The sequence below is a fragment of the Trichechus manatus genome, unplaced genomic scaffold (genome assembly GCF_000243295.1).
Source record: "Trichechus manatus latirostris isolate Lorelei unplaced genomic scaffold, TriManLat1.0 scaffold00102, whole genome shotgun sequence".
NCBI lineage: Eukaryota > Metazoa > Chordata > Mammalia > Sirenia > Trichechidae > Trichechus > Trichechus manatus.
Genome location: NW_004444038.1, coordinates 5,465,494 through 5,485,530, shown reverse-complemented (window position 1 = coordinate 5,485,530; position 20,037 = coordinate 5,465,494). Strand labels below are relative to the sequence as shown.

The 20,037-nt window shown below is 40.0% G+C and overlaps 1 protein-coding gene across 1 annotated transcript in view; it reads right to left on the bottom strand.

Annotated features, from left to right (window-relative positions):
- Positions 1-20,037, bottom strand: part of MYO16 (myosin XVI) — a 637,778-nt gene that overhangs the window by 290,512 nt on the left and 327,229 nt on the right. The window contains exons 17-18 of the mRNA XM_004382940.2: positions 4,603-4,714; positions 770-887 (exon numbers count right to left, since the gene is read on the bottom strand). Of these exons, the coding sequence (XP_004382997.2) occupies positions 770-887; positions 4,603-4,714 (230 nt within the window). The remainder of the gene's footprint in view (positions 1-769; positions 888-4,602; positions 4,715-20,037) is intronic.

The window sequence follows — 20,037 nt, the reverse complement described above, 5'->3', positions numbered from 1 at the left end:
GCACAGTGCTTAAGAGCTTGGCTACTAACCAAAAGGTTGGCAGTTCGAATCCACCAGCTGCTACTTGGAAACCCTATGGGGAAAGTTCTCTCTGTCCTATAGGGTCGCTATGAGCTGGAATCTACTCAACAGAAATTTTTTTTTTTTTTAATATAATTGTCAGATTCAACTAGAGAAACAGCTTATAGTAATCACAACATTAATGAGCTCTCATAGCTCTTTGCCCTGGCAGATGGCACAGAATGTTTCTCTCAATTACTGATTAGATTATTTTGATATCAGGTAAAGATACGTTGTTTATTGACAGTTTGTGGTTTTAAGGAATTTTGAAGAAATCTGGGAGTGACTAACAAGGAAACTTCAAAGGAAAGAGAGATTTTTGGTAAGATCTTTGACAACAGGTAATTGCATTTTGTTTAAAATATTTCGTTAATAACGTCCTCCAAAAATATACTGGATGGCAGGGGCAGGGGTGGGGAATAGTAAGAACAATATAAATAAACCCAAGCATGTGTGGATGAATTGATGCTGGCAATATGGTTTATGATACGATAAGGTAAATGTACATCTTCTTTCTTCTCATGACTATTTATAATAAAGAAGAACAAAGTGGATACAGGTGTTTTGGTTTTGTTTTTTCTTTCCCCTCCTTGATCTGCCCTCAGAGGAAAGGTTTATTCTGACTTCTCTGTAGTATGTCTCCATCTACCGTCAGCCTTACAAACTGCACATCAATGAGGTTAGTGTCTGAAGGTCCTGTTCCACTGACCTTGTTCCAGAAGCTGGAGGTCAGACACGAAGGCTGAGTCAGCGTCTGTCAGAGCAGTGAACCGAATGTCTCCAATGTGTAATATGGCTGCTAGAATCACAAACAGATTCTCCACTTCCTACGTGTTTGACAAATAGAGAAAGTGAATCGAATCGCTTAGAAGAAAGATCAAAAGACAAACCCTTTAAGAACCTAAAAGCTGGACAATAGACAGGTCTACAGGTTGTGATTTTTCAGAACCTGGATATTTGGTAAGAGAACCATCGATCTCTGTACAGTATTAAACTTTCATAATTCAATGCACATTTCTTCTAAATCGGTGTTGCTGTTCCTTAAACAAAGGAGAGCAAGGCAGTGATATTCTGATAGAAGGTAACAGTTTCTACGCAACCATCCTCATATGCAAAACTAAGACAGCGCAAAGGATGGGGTGACTGGCTGGATGTCACCTGTGAGATCAGACTTCATACACGTCCCCTCAGACTGAGGTAGACTGTACATGGAGTCCAATCAGAATTGGCAGCAGCCGTCCAGAGCTGGATTACCCAGTAAGCAAGGTACACACGGGCCCAACTATGCCTTCCCACCTCTCTGCAGTAAACAATTTCACCTGTCCTCTGCTTCCTCAAAGATGTGGTGAAGCCCGGGTGAAAGTGCTCCCCACAGATTAGCAAGTAAACACAATTAAGCCCGTGGGTACCTTGCTCAATGCAAGCCAGGTGCATACCGTGCTTACTGGTTAATCCGGCCCTGGCTGTGGCTACTTCATCAGAGAACATGTATCATGCTGTCCACTTTCCACTGCTCTCTTTTATGAGATAAACTGATGTCACTGTTAAGAATTTTTTCATTTCTGAGAAATTAAGGGCAGCATAAGGCAAACATCTATGCCTAGAGAAACGAAATGGTAGTTGGTTTTTTAAGGTATTCTAAAGAAAAGTCAGGAAATAGAAGAAAGGATGTTGGCAAGAGTTATCTTTGAGCAGAAGGTAGCAGGAAGTAAGCGAATGTTTGCTGAAAGAGAATATCTGAGAATCTGGAACTCTACATAAAGAAGGAAGACAGATCTCAGAGTTGGTTTGGGGCAGTCATTTTGTGGCAAGAATAAAAAAAAATCACGAAATAGCTTTCATTTAAAGTGTGCTTCTCTGAAATAATAAATATTTATTTATTTTATCAATAGCATCACATGTATAGGGCAAGAGACATAACCTTTGAAAATCTCAGTTTCCTAATCTGTAACTCTGGAATGACTAGACCTCTGCCCGCCATGATTTCTGAGGAGGCTTGTTCTAAGAATGACTCCTATGTGCTTTAGAAATAAAGTGTTCAAGTCCTGGGGACTTCCGCATACTTTCTCTAGAACTTCTAATTTTCATCATAAAGTTTGATTTTATCATCTGTAAAATGAGAGGGCTAAAAGGGAAGACCTCTGTAATTTCCAGCTATAAAACTCTATGATTGCAGTGTTAATCTAAAACGTTTTTGGAAACCCCTGGCCCAGATACCAGTGTTTCAAATTCTATTCATTCATACTTGATAGAAGAACATTTTCCTCACCTGTGAAGCTACCTGGCGACTTTTTAAAATTCCAATAATTCTTTATTTAATATTCCAGTGCCGTAACAGATAGGCACTTCCGGTTACACAGGCAAGAACCAGAATTTGTTCTGTCCTTAAAAATCACACAATTTAGGGGCAGGGACAGAACCGCACAAACTAACTATAATATAGACTACAATGAGGTGAATTCTAGAATACGAGTAAAAATAAACGACCACGAGCACAGGCCTGGGGCTGTTAGTCTCAGTGTCTATTTGTAACGAGCAATAATTCTCCTCTGTCTTGGGGGCACGGCTACAGTGGCGGTGACAGAGTGTGCATAGAGATATCTTTATAAAGACACTGTCCACACAGGACCATAAAGACATCTTGCAAATTTTGATTCAAGGGCCTCATCAGCCGAAAAATACCTTCCTTCAAATCTTACTGGACATAAACCATCCTTCCTATGCAGACGAAAGTCGTCACCATTTCCGTCACTTCAAAGTACCAAGATAAAAGGATTCTCTTTACGTTGTTTGTTAAAATGTACATATTTCTTTTACCAAAAAGGCTATTAGATTCTCTGTTAGCTACACTAGGCAAAAGGCATATTTTTCTTGCCCTGCCTTTGAGAATCAATCATGGATTTTTAAAACGCTATGTCCAAGCAGCTGGTATTTTGGTAGAATTATTCCTTACCAATCTCTATATTCAAATTTCTTATAAAGAAGCAGAAATTTCCACCTTGGGGGGTGCGGAGTGAAAACAAAGGTCTTTTGCTCTGTTTTGCTCATACGGCCCTTTGAAGAAACACCAGCAAGTGTGAAGGCCAGCACTGAGCAAATGGACAGGGGTCAGGGTGAGAAAAGAGTACACAATGAGAGCAAAACAGGACAGATAACATGACTTCACGTTCCCAGAATTCTGTTACCTGAATAGCATGAGGATGGAGTGAAGTAAACTTCCCCAGAGATAATTCACTTAGGGCGAGCTCCCCCTCTCCTCAAAAGAAGCCCTGGTTGCACAGTGATTAAGTGCTCGGCTGCTAACCAAGTCAGCAGTTGAACTCACTAGCCACTCTGCACAAGAAAGATGTGGGAGTCTGCTTCCATAAAGATTACAGCCTTGGAAAGCATATGGGGCAGTTCTGCTCTGTCCTATAGAGTCTCTGTGAGTAGGAATGGACTCGATGGCAACAGGTTCCCATCTCCTCACCCTTCCCCTCATCCCCTTTCTGCCCCTTTTTCACTCTTCACTGTCCATTCATTGCCTCTTCACCTATGTCTATGCAGACAGGGAACAAAGGCCTAAAATCAATCAGCTCATTTATTTAAGAAACATAAAAATAACATAGTTAAATTTGTAACTAAATATACGCTCTTGAACTATTGGCGCACCAGAGTTACCCATGCAACCTTACATTAATTTTTAGTAATGAATCAGCTGCACTTCAAAATGCTAGCATACTAAAAGAGGGGGAAACTGAGAGAAAATCCTTACGGAAACTAGAGACTTTTGGGAATTCTGAACGGTGGCTCTCAGGGCTTAGATTATTTCATATTTCTTAGTACTCAGACCTGGGCTGTACAGATGGCAGCCACTAGCCACGTGTAACTATTTAAATTTAAAATCAACTTAAATAAAATTAAAACGTATTTCCTCAGTCACACTAGCCACATTTCAAGTGCCAAATATCACACATGGCTAGTGGCTGCCATATTGCTCAGCATGGGTATCAAACATTTTTCATTACCATAGAAATTTCTGCTTCATAGCACTGATTTAAATATTTTCAATCTGAATTTTCACCGTGACGTTTCCAGGTTATTTGGTAGTTGTTTAAGAATGAAAAGAAGCATTATATTGTTTGAACAGGTATTTTAAATGAAGTGATCACAGTAATTTTCCAGGTGATTCTGAATACTACTTTACTCATCCTTTCCTGATCAGTTACTTCAAATCTACGTTTCTCTCTGGGCTGTCAATGGAAAGGTCTTTTGATTGACTGTGCTCATGTGGCCCTTCTAAGAAACCGTCTTCTTGAAAAATATCACCTCTTTCCTCTGGTCACTCTCTCTGTTTACCGTCAGCAGCAGCATATAACTTTTTTGTTCATATGTATGTCCTTCACTAGGACGTAAGCTCTCTAAGGGCAGGGGCTGTGTATTACTCCCCGCTGAATCATCAGTGTTTCCAACAATGCCTGGAATACGAATATTTTTAAATAAATAACTTACAAATAGGTAGACGCTTGGTTTTCTCAGTGAAACATTTATGATATGGCTTACCAAATTACTGAAGCCAGCTGCAGTCAGGGCTTGTCTCAAAGCAGCTAATTTCTCTCTGTTCAGAGAATGTTCTGCTGCTGATATATCTTCCCAGATGGTCTGGTCCAAATACCTGTTCAGGATAAAAAGCACAAAGCATTATGACTTGGCTTATAGTCAGGCTCCAGTGGGGAAAAGTCACCTCGATCATATTCAGTCTCCAGAATAAAGGAAATCACCTGAACAACGTGTACTCACATGTTCACAAGACTTCTGCTACGTAAGGGCACATGATGTTTCAGGAAAAAAACAAACAAAAATAGTTCTTGCTATATCAGAATATATTTACACTGTTTAACTTGGGTCTTACCTTAGCTGCACCTTTCCTGAAGAAAAGACAAGGTCACAAATGTTTTATGTCTTTCATGCAAAAATTTGGCAAGTCCTATAATATGACTTTCTAATTTATATTTGCATCAAGGATACTTATTTAGAGAAATTTAGTATTTCTACCATATCTTTTAAGTAGAGTGTGGTTAATTAATTTATTGAGTTATTCCTTTCATTAACCAAACACATATTCATCACTTACCAAATACAGGCAGTAATCAGCAACTGAGGGTATAAAGATAAAGGGCCCATCCCTAGAACCTAAACAAACAAACAAAAATAATGTCTCCAGGGACAGAGACAAGAGATAGCTACAATATGGTACAGAAGCAAAATAATAGACATAATTGTTGTTAGGTGCTGTCAAGTCAGTTCTGACTGATAGCAACCCTATGTACAACAGAATGAAACACTGCCTAGTCCTGTGCCATCCTCACAATCGTTGCTATGTTTGAGCCCGTTGTTACAGCCACTGTGTCAATCCATCTCACTGAGGGTATTCCTCTCTATTATTGACCCTCTACTTTACCAGGCATGATGTCCTTCTCCAGCGACTGGTCCCTCCTGACAACATGTCCAATGTATGTGAGATGAAGTCTTGCCATCCTCACTTCCAAGGAGCATTCTGGCTATACTTCTTCCAAGACAGATTTGTTCGTTCTTCTGGCAGTCCACGGTATATTCAATATTCTTTGCCAAACACCATAATTCAAAGGCATCAATTCTTCTTTGGTATTCTGTATTCATTGTCCAGCATTTGCGTGCATATGAGATGACTGAAAATACTACGGCTTGAGTCAGGTGCACCTTAGTCCTCACAGTGACATCTTTGCTTTTCAACACTTTAAAGAAGTCTTTTACATAAATAGGTTATATATGTATGGGTAAACAGGTCCCTGGGTGGCACAAGGGTTTGTGCTCCAGTACCAACCTAAAAGTTGGCAGTTTGAAGCCACCCAGAAGTGCTATTGAAGAAAGGTTTGGTGATCTGCTTCCATAAAGATTGCTGTCATTGTTGTTAGGTGTCATTGAGTCGATTTCCACTTACAGTGACCTCATGTGACAGATTAGAACTGCCCCATACAGTTTTCCTGGCTGTAATCTTTATGGAAGCAGATGGCCAGGTCTTCTTCCCATGGAGCCACTGGTTGGGTTCAAACCACCAACCGTTCAGTTAGCAGCTGAACAGTTAACCGTTTGCACCACTAGGGCTCCCTTCCATAAAGACTATAGCCAGGAAAACCTTAGAGAACAGGTCTACTCTGTAACACATGGCATCTCCATGAATCAGAACTCTCTTGATGGCAATAGGTTTGGTTTTTTGGTTAGTATGTAGGTGTATAAAGAGCCCTGGTGGTACAGTGGTTATAGCGACTGGCTGTTAACCAAAAGGTCTCCAGTCGGAACCCATCAGCAGCTCTGTGGGACAAAGATGTGGCAGTCTGCTTCCATAAAGACTTACAGCCTTGGAAACCCCATGAAGCGACTCTACTCTGTCCTATAGGGTCACTGTGAGTCAGAATCAACTTGACCGCAGTGGGGTATAATCTATAAAATAATCAACAGAAAGTAGGAAGGAAAGGATGACATTAGGAAGATGTATGGAAAACTGCTGTGAGACCTGGAGTTAGAAATCCAAAAGGGAAGAACACACTTGGCATTTCTCAAGTTGAAAGAACTGAAGAAAAAATTCAAGCCTCGAGTTGTAATACTGAAGGATTCTATGGGCAAAACACTGAACGATGTACGAAGCATTGAAAGAAGACAGAAGGAATACAGACAGTCACTGTACCAAAAAGAATTGGTTGACGTTCAACCATTTCAGGAGGTGGAATATGATAGAGAACCAATGGGATTGAAGGAAGAAGTCTAAGCTTCCCTGAAAACAGTGAAAAACAAGGATCCAGGAATTGACAGAATACCAACTGAGATGTTTCAACAAACAGAAGCAGTGCTGCAGGTGCTCACTCATCTATGCCAAGAAATTTGGAAGACAGCTACCTGGTCAACCGACTTGAAGAGATCCATATTTGTGCCCATTCCACAGAAAGCTGATTCAACAGAACGCGGAAATTATTGAACAATGTCATCAACATCAAATGTAAGTAATAACTTTCTGAAGAGAACTGAAATGCAGTTGTAGCAGTACATTGACAGGGACCTGCCAGAAATTCAAGCCAGATTCAGAAGAGGACACAGAACAAGGGATATCATTGCTGATGTCAGATGGATCTAGGCAGAGAATACCAGAAAGATGTCTACCTGTGTTTCACTGACTATGCAAAGGCATTCGACTGTGTGGATCATAACAAATTACACATAACATTGTGAAGAACGAGAATTCCAGAACACTTAATTGTGCTCTTGCTCATTACTTGGATCCACAATCAATGGCCATGGAAGCATCTGTCAAGAAATCAAATGACATATTGCATTGGGCAAATCTGCTGCAAAAGACCTCTTTAAAGTATTAAAAAGTAGAGATTAAGGTGCACCTGACCCAAACCATGATATTTTCAATTACCTCATATGCTTGTAAAAGCTGTACAATGAATAAGGAAGACCAAACAAGAATTGATGCTTTTGAATTACAGTGTTAGCAAAAAATATTGAATATACCATGGACTGCCAGAAGAACCAACACGTTTATCTGTCTTAGAAGAAGTGCAGCCAGAGTGCTCCTTGGAAGTGAGGATGGCAAGACTTCATCTCCCAGACTTTGGACATGTTTTCAGGAAGGTTCAGTCCCTTGAGATGGACATCATGCTTGGTAAGGGAGAGGATCAGTGAAAAAGAGGAAGGCCCTCAATGAGATGGACTGACACAGTGGCTGCAACAATGGGCTCAAACATAGCAACGACTGTGAGGATGGTGCAAGACCAACCATTGGTTTGTTCTGTTCTACACAGGGTCGCTATGAGTCGGAACCCTTCATGGCACCTAACAACAACAGTGGTATTTATTGTATTCACGATGTTTTGCAACCACTGGCACAGTGGCTAAGTGATATGGCTGCTGACCCAAAGGTTGGCAGTTTGAATCCACCAGCTGCTCCTTGGAAACTCTGTGGGGAAGTTCTACTCTGTCCTGCAGGATCGCTATGAATTGGAATTGACTAGAGGGCAACATTTTTTTTTTGAATCTCTCTCCCTAGTTTCAAAGCCTTTCATCACCCCATGAAAACACCCCATGTCCATTAGTCACTTTCGATTCCCTCCTTCTCCCATCCCCTCTAATCTTCTTTTTGTCTTTATGGATTTGCCTGTTTTAGATATATCGTATAAAAGGAATCATACAACACGTGACCTTTTTTGTCTGGCTTCTTTCATTTAGCACAATGCTTTCAAATTCATCCAAGCTGTAGCATGTATCAGTACTTCTGTTCATTTTTATGGCTGAATAATATTCTATTCCATATATACCACAATTTCTTTATTCATTCATTTCTTGATGGACATTTGGGTTGCTTCTAGTATAGCCATAATCACAGTTGATGGAAGATCACTTTTTATTCCTTCTCATATTGAAAGGTTTCTTACACATGAAAAAACAGATACTAGCTACAAAAAAAAATCTTGAACATAAAGTTCTGCACAGATTCATAAATATCTCAACTTATAATAAATTCTAGAACTTTCAATACTGTGTCTTATTTCGTTGTCTTCGTTTCTTTAAAATTGCTTCTAGCAGCTTTCAAGTGTCCTGAAGTTCAACATTTTCCACTAAAATCTCACAAGATAATTTATCATAAATGGCTCTTATATTTGATAGAATTTCCAAAGTTTTCTTCTGCAAAAATCAGAGAAAATGGCTAAATGATAACAAACTTTGAAATTATTTTATCCATTGTTTTTAGAAGAATTTCAAGTTCCTGGTGAAAAGACATTCATGTATTATCCCTTTGATTTTTTTCTGGCAATGTAAGCGCAGCATCTTTTGCCATATTTCTTGGCATCCTTCTTTGAAATGTAATTCAAATTTTTCTTCTATTTATATGTCCACTTTGCATATATTTGTTGAAGCATACTTAATAGACTTCTGCACAACATCTGGGCACCAGTCTTCAAGAAACAATCTAAATGCTTGATGTTTTACTCTACATAGTAAGAATGATTTTCCAGCTGTTTTCAATTTTTTGTTTGTTTGTTTCGTTAACCTCATCTAACACTTCACACCAGAAAAAACGACAACTGAGGAAAAACATGGCATACATTATCATTGTTTAATTCACCTCTGTTTTTAAAACATAGGATAATGTTGAACCACAGGAGTTGGAGACACAAAGGGTACCAGAAGTGAGTTGGAATGATAGCAGACCATTATGAACTTCATCTTAAAATAAATGGAGGTAACTTAAATCAGCTTTTTCCATGTTGACTTGGGTGCCCATGGTATAAATGGGAGCTCTTCTATTTAACCTCCACATAGTATGCAATGATTATTAAGGAATAAGCAAATGAAATTTTCTAATGTGAAGTTTGCATGCATATTATCAGTCTGAACAGTAACTCCAGAAACTCACATTCACCTAAGTCAGATGTTTTTCAGAGTATTTTATCACTGATGTGACTTAGATTTCCATCCTGTGGTGATAATGAGAAGCCCAGGTGGCGCAGTGGTTAAGAACTCAGCTGCTAACCAAAAGGTCGGCAGTTCAAATCCACCAGCTACTCCTTGCAAACACTATAGGGCAGTTCTACTCTGTCTATGGATTGCTATGAGTTGGAATTGACTCGATGACAATGGGTTTGGTTTGGTTTTGTATTGGTTGGTGATAATGAAAAGCTGCGTGAGGTTTAGACTTTTAGTATTAGTTTTAAATTCTCTACAGACAATACAAGCCCTTGTAGCCTACAATCAAATGGACCATTGTTGGTATGCATGAGGTCCTTTAGGGTTGACACCTTCACCCTAACTTAATTTCTACCATCTCCCTCCAACGCACTTCATTCCAGGTACACCGATCTTCTCACTCTTTCTTGTGAAAACATTTTCTGCAACGGAGTTTTTGGAAATGTTACTTCCTCCACCTGAAATGCTAACCTCCACCCCTATATTAGCTTATGGCTCTCTCTCGCGTGCACGCGTTTAATTTAAGTCTCTACTCAATGTGATCTCTTCTCAGGAAAACACAGATCTAACATGGTGTCTTCCATCTTCCATGCCGGACACTATGTCTACACTCTGTTTTATTTTTTTTCATTACCTTTCTCCCCTGCTTATTTTTTTTCATTACCTGTCTCCCCTGCCCCCTAAACTCCCTATTCTAGAAGTATAAATTCCATAAAAGAAGGGAATTCCTTTTTTTTTTTTTCATTCACTTCTATATTCCTAATCTCTAGAACAGCAATGTCCAATAGAATTTTCTAAGGTGATGGAAATGTTCTACATCTGTGCTCTCCAATGTGATAGGCACCAGCCTAATGTGACTACTGAGGACATAAAATGTGGCTAGTGCAACAGACGTAATGGACTTCAAAATTTATTTTAATTTTAAATTTAAGTCTGATTAGTCACAGAGCTGGAAGATCGACTAGAACAGAGTAGGTACTCAATATGTAGTTTTTTGTGAATATTAGAAATCAGTGAATTGATTATATAAAATACCTATAACCAATCTTGGAAACTAAAATTGTGTATATTCTAATATAAATAACCAAACGAGAATATATATATGTTCTATAAAAAAGAATACATATAGCGAGAATATATGTATATGTATATATATGTGTGTGTATGTATACACACACACACATACATGCTTGTCATTTTGTCATTACAAGAAATTACTTGGCATACTCCAGGCTTCTATAAGTATGTAGTACGTGGACAAATTCCTTATAAGCAATTTGCCACTGAAAAATGAGATCATTTTTTTTCTTACCTCTCGTTACATAAGATTTTCTGAAACTGTCTTACCATACTCAAACACACTTCTTTAATTAAAAAAAAAAATTAAATTGCTCTTTTGATATAATTGCAGATTCACATGCAGTTGTAAGAAGTACAACAGATTCTGTGAAACCTCTACCCAGTTTCCCTCAGGTAACATCTTGCAGTAAACCCAAATCATTGTCATCAAGTCAATTCTGACTCACAGTGACCCTATAGGACAGAGTAGAACTGCCCCATACAGTTTCCAAGGAGCTGGTGGATTTGGACTGGCGACCTTTTGGTTAGCAGCCGAGTTCTTAACCACTGCACCATCAGGCCTCCCATCTTGCACTATCACGTGGGAAATGTTGACAATGATACAGTCAAGATAAAAAACACGTGCATCACCACGAGAACCCTGTGTTGCCCTTTTATAGCCAATCCACCTCCCCTCCAGCTCCCACCATCTCCTTGGCCCCTGAAAACGATTAATTTGTTCTCCATTTCTATAATTTTGCATTTCAAAAACGTTATGTAAATGGATCACACAATGTGTAACCTTTTGAGATTGGCTTTTTTTCACTCAGCATAAATTCCTGGGAATTTATCCAAGTTGTTGCAAGTATCAACATTTTTTTCTATTTCATTGCTGAGTAGTATTCCATAGTATGAGAAAGGCTGGCAATTTGAACCCACCCAGTGACTCCATGAAAGAAAGACTTGGCGATGTGCTCCAGTAAAGATTTCAAAAAACAAACAAACCCATCGCCATCCAGTCAATTCCAACTCATAGCGACCCTACAGGACAGAGCAGAACTGCTCCATAGGGTTTCCAAGGAGTGGCTGGTTGATTCGAACTGCTGACCTTTTGGTTAGCAGCCACAGCTCTTAACCACTGCACCGCCAAGGAGTCCCATAAAGATTACAGCTAGAAAACCTTATGGGGTAGTTCTACTCTGTCACATGGAGTCGTTATGAGTTGAAAATCAACTTCATGGCACCAAACAACATTCCACAGTATGCCATGTACCACAGTTTGCCAGACCACCGAAGGACATCTGGGTTGTTTCCAATTTTGGGCTATAACAAATAAAGCTGCTATAATCATCCATGTACAGGTGTATGTGTGAATATAACTTTTCAGTTTCCTAGGATAAATGCTCAGGAGTGCAGTTGCTGGTCAGATGGTAGGCACATGTTTAGTTTTATAAGAAATTGCTTAACTGTTTTCCAGAGTGGCTGTACCATTTTACGTTCCCACCAGCAATGCATGAGTGTTCCAGTTTCTCCACATCCTCACTAGCATTTGCTGTTGCAGTATTTTTTACACTAGCCATTCTGATAGGTGTGCAGTCATATCTCATTGTGGCTTCTATGCACATTTCCCTAGCGGCTAATGATGTTGAACATCCTTTCTTGTGCTTATTTGCCATCTGGATATACCCTCTTTAGTGAAATGTCTCTTGTACATTTTCTAAATGTATGTTCGTTCTTCAACTGTTGAATTTGAGACCCTATTATATATTATAGATAGTTCTATTCACCAGTCCTTTGTTGGATATGTGGCTTGTAAATATTTTCTCCCAGTTAGTAGCTTCTTTTATGATCCTCTCAACAGGGTCTTTTTGCAGAACAAAAGTTTAAATTTTCATGAGATCCAATTTATCAATTTTTCGTTAATGGATTGTGCTTTTGGTGTCAAGTCTAAGAGTTCTTTGTCTAGCCTAAATAAAAAAATGTTGCTGTCAAGTCTATTCCAATTCGAAGTGACCCCATGTGTAGCAGAGTAGAACTGAACTCTGTAGGGTTTTCTTGGCTGCGACCTTTAGGAAGCAGATCGCCAGGGCTTTTTCTGAGGTGCCTCTAGGTCGATTTGAACTGTCAACCTTTCAGTGACTGGTCAAGCTCTTAACCTTTTGTGCCACACAAGAGTCTCCTGGCTAGCCCTGCTGTTGGTGTTGAGTCAGTTCTATATCATAGTGACACAACAGAATGAAATATTCATTGCCTGCTCCTGTGCCTTCCTCACAATCTTTGCTATGCTTGAGCCCATTGTTGCAGCCACTGTCAATTCATCTCGTTGAGGGTCTTCCTCTCTTTGGGTGACCCTCTACTTTATCAAGCATGATGTCCTTTTCCAGGGACTGGTCCCCTCTGATAACATGCCCAAAGTACATGAGACAAAGTCTCACTATCCTCGCTTCTAAGGAGCATTCTGATGGTACCTCTTCCAAGACAGACCTGTTTGTTCTTCTGGCAGTTCATGGTATAATCAATATTCTTCACCAACACCATAATTCAAAGGCAGCATTTCTTCTTCTGTCTTCCTTATTCATTGTCCAGCTTTCACATGCATATGAGGCAACTGATAATACCATGGCTTGGGTCAGGCACACATTAGTCCTCAGAGTGATATCTTTTTTTTTTTTTTTTAACACTTTAAAGAAGTCTGTTACAGATTTGTCCAATGCAATATGTCATTTGATTTCTTGACTGCTGCTTCCATAGTGTTGACTGAGGACAAGTAAAATGAAATCCTTAACAACTTCAATCTTTTCTCCATTTATCATGATGTTGCTTATTGGTCCAGTTGTGAGGATTTTTGTTTTCTTTATGTTGAGGTGCAATCTATATTGAAGGCTGTAGTCTTTGATCTTCATCAGTAAGTGCTTCAAGTACTCTTCACTTTCAGCAAGCAAGGTTTTGTCATCTGCATATCGTGGGTTGTTAATGAGTCTTCCTCCAATCCTGACACCACGTTCTTCTTCATATAGTCCAGCTTCTCGGACTATTTGCCCAGCATACAAATTGAATAAGTATGGAGAAAGGATACAACCCTGACACACACCTTTCCTGACTTGAAACCACACAGTAACCCCTTGTTCTGTTCGAACAACCACCTCTTGGTCTATGCACAGGTTCCTTCTGAGCACAATTAATTGTTCTAGAATTCCCATTCTTTGCAATGTTATGCGTAATTTGTTATGATTCATACAGTTGAATGCCTTCGTATAGTCAATAAAACACAGGTAGACATCCTTCTGGCATTCTCTGCCTTTAGCCAAGATTCATCTGACATCAGGAATGATATCCCTCATTCCATGTCTTCACTTCCTCACAAAACTACAACAAATTCATTGCCATTGAGTTGATTCCAACTGATAATTTTCTCCTTTACTTTCTAAAAGTTTTATACTTTCATGTTTTTCATTTAAGTCCATTACTAATTTTGAGTTATTTTTTTCTATAAGGTGTGTGGCTTTTACTTTTGTTTTTATGTTTTGCCTATGGATGTCCAACTGCTCTAGCACCTTTTGTTGAAAGGCTATCTTTTACATTTCTACACTTTGGTCAAAAATAATTTGGGTAGATTTGTGTGCATTTATTTCTGGGTTTCTATCCTGTTTCATTGATCCATATGTCTATCCCTCCACCAGTACCATAATGTCTTGATTACTGTAACTATATAGTAAGCTTTAATATTGGGTACAATGATTCTTGTTATTTCACTCTTCCTTTTTAAGACTTTTTATCTATTCTAGGGTCTGTGGCTGTCCATATTAATTTTTTAATAAGCTTGTCTATGTGTCCATATAACATTGTTAATATTTCAATAAAAATTACATTAAAATTTGGGTAAAATCGAGATCTTTACTATGTTGAATCACCAATCCATGGATATGGTATGTCTCTTTGATTTTTTTCATCAGTCTTTTGTTAATTTTCAGGGCACAGATCCTGTACATGTTTCAAGGGTATATGGAAGTATTTCATCTTGTTGAGTAACTGGAAATGGTAGTATGATTTTAATTTCAGTTTCCATGTGATTATTGTTAATATACAGAAGTTTGACTGATTTTTGTTCATTGATTTTTGTCCCCTGTGACATTGCTGGACTCATTTATTAGTTCCAGGAGTTTTTTTTTTATTTTTTTAAATATACATTCCTTGAAATTTGACACTCCCTTCTTCTTAACAAAACACGATGGTGGTTTCTTTTGCCTGATCAAGTTTATAAACCTCATTTTTATAGACCAATATGAAAAAAACACATCTGCACCAAACATACAAATATCTTTGTTTTCACTTACAGGGAAAAAAAAAAAGCAAACAGATGAATATGGGTTATAACTGAACAGTCTAAAAATTCTATTTGGGCTTTGGACTAGAAAAAGACTTTCATTACAAGTTAATTTACTTTAAAATAAATCAGTGTCTTAGTCATCTAGCATTGCTACAATAGAAATACCACAAGCGGGTGGCTTTAACAAACAGAAATTTATTTTATCATAATTTATGATACTAGAAGCCCAAATTCAGGGTGCCACCTCTAGAGGAAGGCTTTCTCTCTCTGTCGGGTCTGGGAGAAGGTCCTTGTCTCTTCAGCTTGTTTCCTGGTTCCTTGGAAATCTCCACATAGCTTGGTATCAGTCTTCCCCCATTTCTGCTCTGCTCTCTCCTTTAATCTCTTTTATATCTCAAATGAGATTGACTTAAAATATACCCTTCACTAATCCTGCCTCATTAACATAACAAAGACAACCCATTCCCAAATGGGATTATAACCACAGGCATAGAGATTAGGATTTACAACACATATTTTGGGGGGACATAATTCAATCCATAACATTCTATGCTTTGGAATTTCTTCCCTTGAAATTCATGTCCTTGACACATGCAAAACACATTCATCCCATCACATCATCTCAAAAGTCTTAAATCAACTCCAAGTCCAAAATCTCATCTTCTGACATGTCTAAATCAAGTATGGGTGAGACTTTAGGCATATTCCATCCTGGGACAAAATTCCTCTTCATCTGTGAACCAGTGAAATCTAGACTACAAGTTATCTGTTTCCAAAGTACAGTGATGGAAGAGGCACAAGGTAGATATTTCCATTACAAATGAGAGAGAGAAACTGTAAGTAAAGAAAGGATAACTGGCACTAAGCAAGTCCAAAACCCAGCAGAACAATTTACATTAGCTCTCAAGGCTTGAAAATAATCCTCTGTTCTCTGAGACCATCTAGGCAATGGCCCTGCTCTGCAGACTCTGGGTGTTGGCCACGCTCTCTGGATTCTGGGTGGAGACTCCTAGGCCCTTCGTTTCAGCTCCACCTTCCAGACCCTCTGGGATGTCAATTCTGCTCCCATGGCTTTAGGCAGCCCCACTCTCCCAGTCCATCTGAACGGCAGCCCCACTCCCTCAGCCCTCGAGGGCCCTGTTCTTCTGCCCCATGGGCATGGAAGCCCTGCCCCTTCAGCTTTGGGCAGCAACCCCATCCCCCTGGCACATCTTAATGGCAGCCCCACACTCTGGAATCAAGTTGGCGAAGATACGACTCTTTGAAACCTAGGAGGCTGTGGCCCAACCCTTTGAGATCCAGGAGACCATTGCCTCACCCTTTGAAGCTGATAAGGCCATGCTTCCCATGCTCCTTCCAATAGTTCTGATGATCTCGGAGCTGCTCCAGGGATGGTTCTTTTCTTTTCTTGTAGGACAACAGATGTAGCTCTTTGGCCTGTTTCCTGCTTCTAGAATTCCATGGGGCAGACAGTTGTCTTTCCTTTCATCCTGTCTCTGACCTCTTCAGTCTAAGCTGATGGGTTTTCTGCTGTGGTAGTTGGTTAGATTCATCAGTCACATGCTTAATCTCTTTAACAAAAGATTGTGTAGCCACATCCTTGATGAACATTTCGGGATGCATATCCTTAGTCTGTACAACAGAATTTTCCAAACCTTTGTTTCATTTTCATTTTGCACAGTTCATTTTTAAATCCATCTCTTTCCTCTCACATTTTACTACAAGCTGCAAGAAAAAACCACACAGCCTCTTTAAGATCTTGCTTAGAAATATTCTCATCCAGATATCCAAGTTCATCACTTTCAAGTTCTACCTTCCACCAAACATCTGAACATAATTCAGACAAGTTCTTTGCCACTGCATAACAAGTACTGCCCTTCCTCCATTGTCCAATCACATGTTCATCAGTTTCTCTTAAAACCTCATTAGAAGCAAATTTAACATCCACTTTTCCAGCAACATTATCTTGCTGGTGCCATATATATTCTAGAGACTTTCTCTATAGCGCTCTTCACTTCCTTCTGCACCCTCACCAGAATTGCATTTGACATCCATAATTCTACCAACAGTCTCTTTAAGGAAATCTAGGCTTGTACTGTTAGGCACCTTAAAACTCTTCCAACCTCTACTAATTGCCCGATTCCAAAACCACTTCCACATTTTAGGTATCTATTAGAGCAGCAACCCACTCTTCCAGAATCAATGCTGCTATAACAGAAATACCACAAGTGGGTGGCTTTAAGAAACAGAAATTTATTGTCTCACAGTTTAGAAGGCTAGAAGTCTGAATCTAGGGCGCCGGCTCTAGGGGAGGGCTTTCTCTCTCTGTTGGCTCTGAGGGAAAGTCCTTATCTCTTTTAGCTTCTGTTCCTGGGCAATCTTCATGTGGCTTGGCATCAATCTTCCCTCATCTCTGCTCTGCTCCTTCGTTTAATCTCTTTTATAACTCAAAAGAGATTGCCTCAAGAGACACCCTACCTTAATCTTGCCTCATTAATGAAACAAAGACAATCCATTCCCAAATGGGATTATAACCACAGTCATAGAGGTTAGGATTTACAACACTTATTTTTGGGGGACATAATTCAACCCATAACCGTCAGTAACAGCAACACCAATTGCTGACTATGTGCTATTTCGAATCAACTGTTCTGTTACTCCTATCTATTTGCTGAATGTCCTGACAACAGATAGCATGCTGATGATATAACATTCAAGGTAGGTCAGTTTTATAACCATAGTCATTTGTGTGGTGTGTGGGTATGTATTGATACTTCTGTTTCATGGCAAAGAAAACAGACTCTGGAATACATTTCTTATGCCACCTTAGAACATGTAGATAAAGTTAAACCATGCAACTAACGCATAGGAGGATTTCCACTTGCTAAAAGAGGCATCCATATGGGATTCTCTTTCAGTATGTGCTACGTAGCGTGGCAAATTAAAAAGGCTAACCCCAACTTCCAGCAAAATGGCACTCTAGGCAGAAGCACCACACTTTCCCTGCACAGCAAAGATCCGAAAAACTAAGCCAAACAGAGAAAACAACAATCCTGAAAACCTAAAACATCAAATGAAGAGATAAAGGACTCAGCCAAGCACCAAATGGAGTGAGAAAACTGACAGAGACCGGAGAGTGAGGAGGGATTCATGCAGAGGTCTCCTACAAGCTAACGCAGCACAGGTCCGCCATCTTGGACTTCTACAGGAGACCAGCAAACAGGGGGTAAGAGAAAGCAGCTTCATGGAGCTTCCAGCGGGAGACAGAATAGCTGGTAATTTGCGATATACACTTTCCCACCCCCCACCCTTCTTCACCCCCACTCGGCCTCCTCTGCTTCCCGCAGCCACAATCCCTTGTCTGGGAAAAACCGGCTGCTTGGATTCTACACACCCGAACGGGCGGCTCTCTGAGTGCCATTTGCTGGCGGCTGGTGTTGCTTTTTCCTGCTTCTTTTGATTTCTTCCTTACCTCTCACCACCTCCCCCTCCTTTCGCTCAAATACCTGGCTCCGAGGGCCATCTTTGCTTCTTCCTGAGGGGCTGCCGAGCTCCGGTAATTTGTGATATACACTTTCCCACTCCCTACACTTCTTCACCCACACTCGGCCCCCTCTGCTTCCCACAGACACAGTTTCTTGTCCAAGAAACAGTGGCTCCTTGGATTCCACCAACCCACACTAGCTGGCTCTCTGAGTGCCATTTGTTGGCTGCTGGTGTTGCTCTTTTTTCTGCTTCTTTTGATTTCTTCCTTACCTCTCACCACCTCCCACGCCTTTCACTCAAATACCTGGCTCCGTGCGCCATCTTTGCTTCTTCCTGAGGGGCTGTGGAGCTCCGTTCAAGTGTGGAGCTGCTTCCTGGTCTGCGCTGCTGCGCTGGTGGGATCCCAGGGCTTTTGTTTGTTTGTTTGTTTTGAACTGCTTGCTTGTTTTCTTTTCCCTTTCTTGAGTTGGGAGCCCTTTCTGGCCAGGCGGTGCTGCGTGGCAAGGAGACTACCCTCTTGGCTTGCACAGACGTGCAGAGGGATCCCTGAGGACATTTCTTTTCTCACTGGTTTTTTTTTTTCCTTCTTTTTTCTGTTTTCTGGGGGGGGCTTTTCTTGTTCTTTTTTTTTTTTAATTTGTTTTGTTTTCTTTTCCCTCTTTTCCCCTTTTTGTCTTTCTTTATTACTCAGTTTCTCGTCTCTCCATATCTTCTTTCTCTTTCTGTTCCCTGAATACCTGGCATTGTATACCTCTACGCCTTCTAGCCAGGCTGTACTGCAACAACTGAGAGCGACTTCCCCAGACCTCATAGCTGCACCAGTGGGATCCCTGGGAACTTTGTGGTTCTTTAACCTTTCCAATTTTTATTTATTCATTCTTCCTCTTCCCTTTTCTGATTTTCTCCATTTTATAGTCTCTCATCTCTCCACTCTAATGGCAAGCTCCCCTAGTATTCTTTTTTGTTTGTTTGTATGTTTTTGACTCCTGTTCCTCTCTCTTCACTCCCATATCCATCTTAGCTCCACACGTAACAATCCCCCAACTACATCATGCCTACCTGCACCGTGCGCTTCACATCACACCACCAAGCGGCACGGGCATGGCCTACTGGAACCTCCCCTGTACTGATTACCGACCTGCCCTGGTGGCTGTAGTAAGTGCCACAAACAACTCGTCCGAGTGACTCCTCTTCAGCTAGACCTGCCCTGCCATATCATATCTGAGTGACTGACCCTATCAAATGCAGAAGGAGGAGAAAAGTATTGTGCCCACAAACAACTAAACAACAAAGAACTCATAGTCCGCCTGCTAAGACATAGTCAAATTAAAAAAAAAAAAAGATGAAACAAACAAATCTACAATCAATAAATGAGAAAAATAACTATGAATGCCCCAAAGACAGCAGAAAATATCAAAATATTTACAAAAACAGGACAGGATGCTTCCAGTAGGCGTCCAAAATAAAACACCAGATGACTTTCCAGTGGAAGAAAATGCACTAGAACTACCTGATAAGGAACTCAAATCTCTAATACTCAGAATTCTCCAAGAGCTGAGACAAACAGCTGACAAACATGAGGAAAAAATAGACAAATTCATGGAAAATACAGACAAAAAATT